Here is a 12063-nt window from a genome sequence, read left to right as displayed (position 1 = left end):
GTTGCACAATACGTGCGTGTGTGTCTACACTTTGCCTAATCCAAACCTGTTCCACCCAGTGGCAGCCTTTCTGTTGACTTGGTTAGACTGTGAATCAGACCTGGTCTAAACAAAGTTGAAAGTTTAATTAAGCTGTGTCCTTTTTTTTTTTTAAATGGATTTAGTTAAGAATGTTCATGTGTTTGCACTGGTATATTCAATTCATGTTTTGATCATAGTGATTTTCTCAGTTTCATTTTCATTACCTTCTATTTCTTGGTAAACATAATCCATTTTTGCAACATTTCTGAAAGGTAAATAATCATTCTGTGTTTTGTTTGCAATGCAGAGGTTAATTGACTTGGCCAAATCTAGTCAAAGCTGGGAGTATAATATAGTTGATGATTCAGTCTCCTGTTCTAATCATAGAACTACACTCCCACTTCCAGCAGACCTTTTCAGGGATTAATTGGCGTAAAGGATTTTAAAATGTTGTATCCAATTGAGTGAGAGAACTTTTTTTCTTTTTTCTTTCAGGTTATGTTTCACACTATGTGCTGACTGTCTGTACTTACAGAAGATATTTAAAAGCAAGCAAAAACATTTTTTCAAAGATTTTGATTCCAGTGGAATCTGTTCTTTTTAGATTTTGTCTAGTGAATTAATTCCTGAAGCAATGCCTGTACAAGCTCCACAATGGACGGATTTTCTCTCCTGCCCAATTTGCACACAGACTTTCGACGAAACAATCCGGAAACCTATCAGTTTGGGCTGCGGTCACACTGTCTGCAAGATGTGCCTCAACAAGCTCCACCGTAAGGCATGCCCCTTTGACCAGACCACTATCAATACGGATATTGAGCTCCTTCCTGTGAACTCAGCATTGCTGCAGCTAGTGGGCGCTCAGGTAATCATATTTCTCTGTTCTTTCAGCTTTTAAATGGGCAATTAGTGAATGAAAAATGTTGGACTACAGACAGCAGGTAGATAGCTGTAGAGCCAATGTCCATCTGTGTGATAAGGTCAGTTCCAGGGTCCTGGCTCTCCGCATGATGAAGGAGTTGCCTAGGAAAATGATTTTTAACCAAATTCCTTGGAACATGTTGCCTGTGTTATCTTTCTGTGATTGAGACAATCTCTGGTATTTTGTAGCCATAAAAGATTATGGAATTTTGGAAACCTGTGGGGGGGGGGGGGAAAAGCTTGTTTTGTTTTGGGTATGAACCAGCATAGGGGAAGGAGACTATTTTATAGGGCTACTACACTGAGGCATATTGAAGGAACTGTTTACTGGTGATCAAGCTTTTTCCATTGTTTTACCTTCCATGTCTACCTGGTGCTCCATCTAGTTCAGGGGCAAAATATGGCCCACAGGCTGGATCTGGCCCACGAGGCCATTCTGTCTGGCCCATGGGGCCCCTAAATAAATAAATAAATAAATAAAATAAATAATAAAAGCTGAAAATTTAAAATGCATCTGTTTTTGGTTCCTGTCAAAAATGACAGGAATCAGGGGCAGTAGGATCCAGGGGAATCCTCAGTGGGCTCCTGCAGCAGCAGGGCCTGTCTGACCCCACCCCCTCAGCAAAAAGCCCTAGCAGAGACTTCTGGCCTGGGACCATGTGGCTGCCCTGTGCCAGACCCAAAGATAAGGTGGGGGAGGATCCTGGGCAGGGAAGGAGCTGTTCCTTTCAGCCTCCCCCTCACCTGTTCCTCCTATCCAAAAACAAAATGGGTCATCAGTACAGTGTCACATAACAACTATGGTGCCTCCCTCCTCTTTGCTCCTGAAGAATGCTTTTCACCTCTCAATTCCCTGCACTAACATTTCAACTAGATCAGGAGTGGGCAGTTATTTCGGGCGGAGGGCTGCTTACCCAGTTTTGGTGAGCTGTCAAGGGCTGCATGGGTAGCCCCACCTCTTGACAGGTTCCCTGCCCCCGGTCACCATCTTGGAACCAGCATATATGTCCCAGGCCAGCACTAGTGGAGCCCAGAGCGGAGAGCAGGTTGGCAGGGGTCTGTGGAGCCAGGCTGGACTGCATCAGCAGGGAGAGGGAGGAGCTGGCCCAGTTCCATAGAGCCCCTGCCGGCCGGGATCCTGTACTCCTGCTGCCCTGCTCTGGGCCCTGCTGATGCTGGTCCCAGGACACAGGTGTGGACCCTGTGCTCCCGCACCCGCTCACTCCTAGTGCCCACCCAGCCCCACGGTACACATGGAGGGGCAGTGCACAGCCCCAACCCCCTGCTTGCTGGCAGGGAAGGAGCTAGTGCGGAGCACGGGGAAAAATAGCCCCTCCACTGCTCCGGTGCTTCCGGCTCACCTGTTGGGGCTGCACTGCGATGGGAGCAGCTGCAGCCCCCCTGCTTGCCACGGTGGACAGCACTTGCTGCTGCTGCCCACCCAGAACGCACGCACTGGGCACACCAGGGGCAGTGGTGGCAGCCTGACTGCAGCCTACAGTGGCACAAGCTGCGGGTGGGCGGCAGCAGCAGCAGCAAATGCTGTCCAGCGTGGTAAGCGCAGGGGCCACAGTTGCTGCCGCTGCAGCACAGTCCCAACAGGCGAACCAGGAGCCAGCGCAGCACCCAGGCTGGCAGTGGGGGTGGATTACAAGCTGGTGCTGAGCGCAGAGGCAGAAAAGCAGGCCACCCCAGCCCTGTGCCCCACACTGCAGCCTTTCGTAACCTGCCTGGGGCTGCCAGTGCCTGCTCAGGACCGCCCCACGTGGGCTGTGACTAGTAGCAAGAAGGAGCGCTGGCCACGGGGGGGTAGAGGGGCTGATTTTCCCTGCACTCTGCACCAGCTCCTTCCCTGCCAGCAAGCAGGGGGTTGGGGCCGTGCACTGCCTCCAGCCTGTACCACGGAACTGGGGGGGGGGGGACATTGGAGCACAGGGCCTGCACCAGTGTCCCAGGGCTAGTACCATTTTTTCCTTTTTTTTAATACAGTACAGTTATGTAGATCAAGACTATGGGTCAAAGGGCATTAAAGGATAATGAATGCTACTGTTAAGTTACTTCATTTTTCATTTTTTTCCACTGGTTTAGCAAGCAAAGCTTGATGAAGCTAGTTTCAGATTGGCAGTGAATGTATTAGATTCTTTGGGAACTGCCAAGAGTAGTAGGAGCTTTTTAGGTGAGTTGATCAGGCAGTGAATGATTTTATTTCTTTTTTCTTTTAAGAAAAATTTACAGCACCTTTTAGCTTGGCAATTTCATTGATTTTTAGTTTTAAATCCCTATCACAAAAAATCTTTCTGAATAAGATGGAAACTCACTTTGTTGAGTGACTGTGTAGGCTGTCACTTTCCGCTATCTTCTATTAATCTTTCTCAGCATGGCCTTGAAATCTGCTAAGGAGAATTACATTTCAGTGTTTAGAAAAAAGATTGTTTGAGAGAGACCGTAAGAACTTTGTGCTTTCACCTGCTAAGGTGTACTGTCTTTGGTGCATGCCCACAAAATGAGTTGTGAGCAAGTTGCTTTATGAAGTGCATGTTCCTCTGGACAAGGGGCACTCGGTTTGAAGGCCAGATCCCATCTGCAGAGCCATGTAGTTTGGCCCATAGGCCTCCCTCTGGGTCCAAAAACTTAGAGGGGAGGAGGGTAGCAGCAGCAGCATTAATTGCTACTTTCCTGCTATCAAATTTCCAGACCCATATGGAACCTCATTGCCTGAACAGCATGGCCTGGTGAGATAAATGGGGTGCATAGGTACCGTGCAGGGCCAGGCTGAGGTGAGCCTGAGTCCACACCTCTCATTCATCCCATAGAACCAAAACACTGAGCACTACTGCTCTGGACTGTCATTGCCAAACATCACAATTACATGTTGACCTCACCTTGACTTCTATTCCCTGATATGACTAGGAGTACTTTAGCCTCTTTATAAATTGTTGAAGTTTCAGCCCTTATAGCAACTTAGCTCTAATTCCTTAAAAAAAGTAGTTTATATTCCAGAAAACTGAAGTTTTGTCAGAGTAGGAAATAATGTGAGGTACATTTGAAACTTTTATCTGCAGAAAATAAGTCACTTGTTTTTGAGTTCAAGATTTTCCAAAAGTAGTAAAGATCTATAAATGTCTGGTCTTCTTGCTGCTTCATCTCTCCTTCCTCTCCCCTCCCTTTTATTTTTGTTTTGAGAAAACAGGGTTTTAAGAAACAAAACTTTGTAGGAATAGCAGTGATGATTAGATTTTTCTTAACTAAATGTCATTGGTTTGTTTGCTGTCTCACATAATAGGTGAAATAAGTAGAATTGTAAGTGTTTCTAGGAATATTGCTTGCTTATTCCCAGTAAAAGAAAATATTTTGATAGTTTTTACTACTATTTCACTAAAATGGAGGATATAAAATTTATTTCAGGAGTCCCTTAACTAAACCTTGGCTACTTAAGTATCCCTTTTTCATGTTTGCTGGGCACGTCTACATGTCACCCTATGGCAACATAGCAACGCGCCGCATAGTACACTATAGCAACATAGCAGTCACGTGGATCTACATGTGATCATCAGCCACATCGCCATAGCGACATGCTCCCTCAGTATAGTGTGCCACTACGGCCGCAAGGTGGTGAAATCTAAGTGTACACCACACGCACAGTACAGCAACTGCCCATACAGCAATGTGTAGACACACTCACTGTGAACAGCCATCTTAAAAACAGCCATAAGAGATGGTTTTTGAAGGTGCATAGTCACTGATTTGATGTCTAGTCTCTCTGCCCCCCTGATTTTTCTTTGACACATGAAACTACCCGGTCCGATTCCAGATGGACTAAATATAGTTGTGCCTTACACAGGAATCATGAATGTGACGACAAAATAAGTGTGGTATGCTTAATGGATAACAAACTACCCTGTAGTATTATTATTATTTCTTCCAAAGTACCCTTTTCTTTCCCTTACAGAAATTAAATTTAACAGTTATTTCCTTTTTTGACATCTGCTACAAGTCCTCCTATACTGTCTATTTCAGAAAATATCACACAGCATTTAATTTTTTAACTTGCAATCTCAAGACTTTTGCCATTCAAGTCTCATTAGTATTTTTATTAACAGGATACAAAGGTAAAATAACATGGAATAGGTTGTTTCTTTGTTGTTTTTTTAATTAAAACCTTGTGTAGAGAGGATGATGATCTGTGGGAGAATTTACACTACCACACTGCATGCATTGTGGTGTGAAATTAAATCATAAACTTGAATGCCTTTTTAAGGAGGAGTTTAGTCCTAAGAAACAACCCCTTGCATAAATGTTTCTGAAATTTAAAGCATTGCATATGGGTTTTTTTCCTATGAAACAATATATGTATCTGTTTGCAGGAAAAGTTTAAGGAGAAATATGATTTACAAAACTGGCGTTGCTCTGTCTGCACTTAATGAATCTTTATTTTATTCAGTTAAAACGTGTTTTTGCGACGGTTACTGCAGTGAATCAGACTGATCAAAAACATGAAATGATCAATTCGGAATCTCTGCCTGCCATGAAGCTTTAACGTTTTTTCCTGGACGCACCCCATGCGTTTTGATATAGACCAGTATCTCCCCTGGAATAGGCAACATTCCAGTGTCAGTCTCGATATTAATTATTGTAGAGGAAGAAGCATACAAATCAAGAGTGCATTTAAAGCACCAAATATCCTTTTTTTCCCCCTTTTTCTTGCGCTAGCCCTATCTTTGGAGCAGTTGAGTATATTAAACAAGCAGGGTGGATTTGATTTAAATTATATTGATTTTTAAATTATGATTTAATCCTTTATTCATTTTAACTTCTTGAAACTTTTCACTTTTAGAGAGAGGCAAGGGCTTGACTCTGTACACAAACTTGCAAAGAGGTGATAGGACTGATGAGTAGGTAATCAGGTCTGTTATCTTTCATCTCCATATACTGCTGTTAACAAGGATGTTGTCTCTGGAGACACAGATCTACAGTTTGAAAATGGAAATGATGCTTCATAGGGTCTTCTAGACTGAGAATTGAGTCCCATTGGGTAGAGTGCTTTTCTTTAGTCTTTACTAATCTATAGAGGAGCCTCTGGGAACCCTGTAAGATTGGGCCTGTAATATAGTTCATGGCCTGTTGTGATCTATTCATAAAACATTTCTAAAAAGGTTATATGAATATCTTATCACAAATGGTATATAATTAGAAATTATAATATCTATGCCATGATGATATCTTTTGAGTTTTAACATATTTTAAATTAAAACTATATATGGGGGGGGTGTTAAAAAAACATCTTTAAAATGCGATTAAATTAAAAAATGTATTTATTTTTTAAATTGTTGACTTTTATCAACCCTCTACAGAAGGCTAGTTAGTTATGTGAATCTTGAAAGGGTTGGAGAAAGATTGGAAAGGAGGAAGCAGTATATTGGTGCTAAAGTAAAAGTAATAAAATAATTCTTCAGTACCATCTATTTTGAGACTCTCAAAGTATTTTATTATACACTAATTAATTTAATGCTTTTTCTACTTTGTCATGAAACTTTATATTAGGACAACATAAAGTTTAAATAACACATGCAAAGTGAAGTAGCAGTTCTGTGCCAGGCACAGCCAGGAGTAAAATCCACATCTTCTGTGCCTGGTGAACCATAAATAAGACTGTCCTTTTGTAAATGCAGGTTTGCTTCTTTGTTTACTTTAGAATGAAAAAATACTGAGATTTACACTGTTGCTACCATACTAACCTGATTCTAAGGTGAGCCCCCTGCCCCCATGGGGAAAAACACTCCTTATCTTAGAACTATGTACTGGGGGGAGGGGGAAGCAGGCAGCTGCTGTGGGTTGAGCTCTAGTACTTAGCTGTGGTTGGATTTGTAGCCATAGCTGCTGCCTATTTTCTCTCCTCCCCCCTGCCCATCTCTGCACCCTGCCATCTTCTCCCTGCAGCCTCTGTCTGTTCTTGTGTGAAAGAAATGCATATATATGTTTCTCTTGTGGCATTAGGATGAGAAACTAACAGTAATACTTCACCTATGCTGTAGTTTTTTAAGCTTAAGTTGAGATAAGGTCAAAGCTCTCTCCGTAATGCCCATCTTAATAGGCTGATGCATGGTTCTTCTACTTGCAAAACAAATACTAAGTAAGGGTAACATTAAGATTTCCCCTGGATAGCAGAGAAATAAAGGGAGACTGAATCCTGTCTAGGTAACATTTAAAGTATCTTTAGATTTGGAACTGTTTGACTAGTCTGATTAACTCCTTGACTTTTTTTTTTTTTTTTTCTTTCTGTGTTGCCTTTTTGTGGAAGAGGAAGGCCACTTCATGGTGGTTTGTCTAGGCAGAGCTGGTCTTTCCTTAGACCAGTTTTGCTGCATGTGGCATTCCTGACCAATGCTGTGAATGTATACTAAACCTACCCAAATTCAAGATAGAAGTCCACTGCTAACCACTGTTCATGTTTCACCCCTATTCCCAGCTATTTCTATCTGCTAAACATAATGCATAATGGATGGATGGATGTCAAGTTGTCTCATAGTCCCTAGACTGAACAAAGTGAAGTTAAATGGAAACTTGCACTCAGTATTGTACATAGGTCAGGGGTTGTATAGGCTGTCAGTCTTAGCACAAATAGAGATGTACATGGCTGGACTGAGATGTGTTCTGCTTATTTAATTTCCCAAACAGAAGGCAACTATTCATGGCAGAGCTTTCTAAGTGAGGCTTGTTACACTATTACAGTGATGGGTAACATTGAGGTTGTTGGTTTGACTGATTTGCAGGTGATGAGCAGGGATCTGGGTTTTCCATTCACCACGGAAAAATACATTAAAACCTGGATTTTGTGATTTTAAGAAGAAAAACATGAGAAGTACTGGGTTTCCCCTTGCAGGCTGGCTCAGTTTCAGTCTGCAAGGGGCTGGGGAGAAGGGCCATCAAGTAGGGGACACCAGGTACACACATGCACATGGCTGCCCGGTAGCCTGGAGAGCAGCTCCTGCAGGTAAATCTGGGGAGGGGGTGGGATTGAGGCCCCCATAATGAGAGAGTTAAGCAGGGCTGGAGCTGCTGCTGCTGACCAGCTTGTGTTTGTGCATGGTGTTTGGGGCTGGAATGCACGGTTACAGGGCCTAGGTGGAGAGCAGGATGGAGCTGTGGGCAGCTTGTCCAGGGGTAAGTTTGGGGACTGGCTCTCTGTTGCTCTGTACACACTTAAAGGGGAGCACGTGGGGGCATGTGCTCCCCAGATTTGTGTGTGGGGTAGGCTGCCTACTGTGGGCTTGAGGCACTCCACACTGCTGCCCTCCCCACAGGGCCTCCATGGCCCAGCAGGCAAGACCAGCAAGGCAGACAGAGCAGGGCTGGGTGGGGAAGCTCAGTGCTACCACCATGAGTTCCACACCGCCATGGCAAAGTGCCCCTTACCCACCTAGCAGCAGTGGGAAGCATAGCCCCTCACTGACACTCCCACTGCTGCCAAGTGGGCATGTGGTGTCTTACCGTGGTGGCACCTGGATTGTGACGGCAACATTGAGCTTTCCGCCATACTGTGCCCTGCCACACTGGGTCTTGGCTTCTGGGCTGCAGAGGCCCTGGGGGGAGGGAAGCCTGAGCCTGCATCCTGTTCCTGCCCCTACCCCATGAGCTGTGCTCTCAGCCATTGCTGGCCATGGGGGAGGAGAAGCTGGGCTCCATGCTCTACTCTGCCACAGCAGCCACCACCTCCCATGGGCAGCAGCTGGGGCTTGGGCGCTGCTGCAGGTGGCAGGGTGCTGTGGACCTGGGTCCCTGACCCCATAGACCTGGCAGCTGGGGGCCCCTTCCAACAGGACTTGGGAGCGCAGGGGGTTGTGGGTGGCGAGTGAGGGGCACTGGCTGGGTGGTGGGGGAGGCTGTGGGTGGTAAGTGAGGGATATGGGGGGTTTTAATCAGCATTTGCGATTTTTCAGACGGAGAAAACCAAGAACCCTAGTGATGAGGGAGAGGCAGGTGGAGGGAACTGCTTCTGTAGTAGTGGTAATAAACATAAATACTCTTAGTTGTACAGTCTTCTTCACCCAAAATTGTTTTATTGAGATATCCACTGGAAAGTGCATGAGGAAATTATGATTGTTTTTTGAAAAAAAAATATAGCACTTATAGTATAGAAACAATACTCTGAAGAAGCACATAGGCTTCCTTACTAGGATTAAACTTATTTCCTTTTCTGAAAGGAGATGGGTAGGGGACAGGGGAACATAAGATACTTACCTTTCCTTATATGAAGGAAATTCTGCTGTTCTGACTACACTGGATTCAGATAAAACAAGTTCAGGTTTATTAGAGTACATGCATGGCAGAATGTGCAATTTTGGGGTCAAAGTTTGGATCCCAATTGAATTCCTTTTGCCAGTACATGAGGAGCCTGGGATCATGATTTCAGGCTCCACCTGCAGTGAAAGTCAGGTCCCTGTTTTAATCAGGTGATTGTCAGCTGGCTCCAGCACTGTACTAGGGCATGAACTGCCCCCAGTACAGTTCCAGGAGCTGGCCCAGGACCGGATCCTGGGCTTGCCCTGCACCAGCAAGTTGAAAGCCAGTTTCCCAACAGTCGGCTGATTTATCATCTGGCTCTGGGAGTTCATACTAGGGCTTGAACTGGCCTTACTATAGTCTCTGGAGCTAGCCTACAATCATCTGGTGCAGTCCAAGAACAAGCTGATTGGCAGGGACCACAACAGGCTGACTGGAGACCCCCAGTGTAGTCCTAACCTTGGCACATGTTGAATTTAAGGCATGATGGAAACCAGGCACAAAAATATCACACATCTTTTTGTATAATATTATTGTGGCTGGTTTCCCTTTCTGTGGTGCCATTAGTTGCCTGAATGTGTGGTTGGGTTACTATTTAAGATGCAATTAACAGACTAATTGCATCTTAAGTGTAACATCTGCCAAGCACCTAATGCATAATAGCTGAGGGTATGAATTTAATGCTCACTTGCATTTTCTGACTCTGGGGGCCCCCTCTACACGTGCAGGTAAAGGTGTGGTGGGATCTAATGTGCGATCCACACAATCATGCCTCCTGCCTTGCCGCACGTACATGGTAGGAGTGCAACTGTGTGCATTGTATATTGTATCCCATTGGTACGAGGGGAAGTCCAATCCTGGGCTCCTCTTGCATTGGCAAGAAGCAAGGTCCCCCAGCTGGGAGCCTGGGTCAGCTGATGGGGCTCCCAGCCATGGGGGTGCCCCACATACTCCCATGGCTGGGAGCCCCATCAGCCGACTCGGGCTCCCAGTATGAGGGGCACCCAAGGGACAGAGGCAGTTGCAGTCTGCAGGGGGTGGTCTTTTGTACCCTGTGGCTGGGAAAACATAGCTGCTTCAGCCTTCCAGCTGCCTGGGAGGCTTCAAGCAACTTCAGTCTCCCAGGCATGGGGGGCCTGTGTGTCCCATGGTGCCTGGGAGCTCCCAGCCTTGGGGGGTGTACATGGTTCCCCCAGCTGGGTACTCTGATGGAGCTTCCAGCCACAGCGGCCCCTAGCCACATGTTCAATTAATGGTGTGATAGGAAGCAGCTACAAAGCTGTTTTTATTTTTAAAATCAAGTTTTTCCATGCTTTGACTGTTCCCTTTTAAAAGGCATTCTCTGTCTTAAATTGAAATTTGACTTGAAACTTCAAACTAATAGAAATGTAAATGCCACAGCAATGAATCGGAAGTAAAACCACCTCTGAAAATGAAACTGCTTCAGTGAGTTTCAGGGGTTTTAGTTATCCAAGCTGCAAAAATAAAGGTTCTGCAATCTAAAATTTATTTACTTTAGATAAACATAATTGAACATAATTGAAGATACTTTAATAACAGGCTAGGGAAAATTTGCTTTACATTTTTTTACATCTTGCTTAAAGCATTCTAAAACCAGGACTGGCAACCTCAGTAATGCCAACTCTCATGGAAAAAAATCACAAGACTTCTGATTTCCAAGTCAAATTAACTCTGACTTATGATCTGAGACAGCTCAAATCTCAGGACTTTTTTCTTCTGGCATATGTACAAAGCGCCAAGCTGGGAAGTCTGTGGAGGGGGGGCGGGGTGCAGCTCAAGGCCCCCACATTGAGGGAGGGAGTGTGGTAGGGGCTGGGGTGAATGAGGTGCTGTGGCATGTCATGCAGCAGAGCTGTGTGCATGTCTGCTGCTGCCCCTCACTCCTGACTCTCAGTACCCTACATCCTGCCTTTCCCTAGACTCCAAACCCCTGCACACACATTCACTGCCCCCTACACCATCAAGAATAACACCCCTCCTCCCCTCACACACACGCTTCAAAAGTAGCATCTCATGATTTCCGTTCCAAATGTCTTGATTTTTTTTTTAAGAGTTTGTCTCATGATTTTTGACATGATGGGGTTGGCAATACTGTAACTTACGGCCTACAAATGGGATCTGGCTCAGTGAGCCATTGGGTTCAGTTTATGGTACCGGGGTACTTTGGGAGCGTTCTGGGCATGGGTTTTTTTTGTGGCAGTGAGCCTTGCCTGCACTGCAGCTGGGTGTCAGGCAGAGATGGTAGCAGCAGCTGGGGTGGAAACATCTGCTTTGGGTGTGAGGTGGGTTTCAGCCTCTTGCTTGGAAGTGCTGCCAGCCATTGCCCTGACAAGTCGAGATGAGTACAAGAGGCTGCAGCCTTGAAAATAAGTGTTCGCCGAGTGAAAAATGATTTATAAACTTCCCAGAGTTTCTCTGCTCTTTCTCTAGTGTTTAGGCCCCATGTAAAGGCTGAACAGCCTAGAATTTTCTCTTAACTAACGAACCCAGATCTCTAATTCTTGCAGCAGAAGCTCATCCTTTTTAGATCTACCAATCATGGGTCTGATCCCAGATTATCTGTGCATGGGCAACTGGTGCCTCCCAAGTCTGGGGGGGGCACCAGATTGCCGACCTGTGGTGGGGGTCCCTGCAATGGCCAATTTCCGAGCCAGCAGCAGAACCGGAAGTGTACTTTCGTGGGGTGCACATGCACCCGCGTGCACCCCCTACACATCACCAGTGTCTGCAGTGGTGGCATTATGTTGTCATTGGAATACTTATGCTTGTTGGCAAGATGTTAGACTAAACTCTCACACCTGTTAATGTTCTAAAGCAATG

General features: G+C 45.3%; 1 protein-coding gene across 6 annotated transcripts in view; it reads left to right on the top strand.

Annotated features, from left to right (window-relative positions):
* Positions 1–520: 520 nt before the first annotated feature.
* Positions 521–12063, top strand: part of RC3H1 (ring finger and CCCH-type domains 1) — a 49351-nt gene continuing 37808 nt past the window's right edge. For all 6 annotated transcript variants that reach the window (XM_019530865.1, XM_019530869.1, XM_019530867.1 and 3 more), the window contains exon 1: positions 521–886. In XM_019530865.1, coding sequence (XP_019386410.1) covers positions 656–886 — 231 coding nt within the window. In that variant the 5' untranslated portion in view covers positions 521–655. The remainder of the gene's footprint in view (positions 887–12063) is intronic.

The sequence above is a fragment of the Crocodylus porosus genome, unplaced genomic scaffold, assembly GCF_001723895.1.
Source record: "Crocodylus porosus isolate Cpor-Errol unplaced genomic scaffold, CroPor_comp1, whole genome shotgun sequence".
NCBI classification, from domain to species: Eukaryota; Metazoa; Chordata; order Crocodylia; family Crocodylidae; genus Crocodylus; species Crocodylus porosus.
Note: the sequence above shows the minus strand (reverse complement) of the source record. Positions and strands in the feature narration are given on the sequence as shown.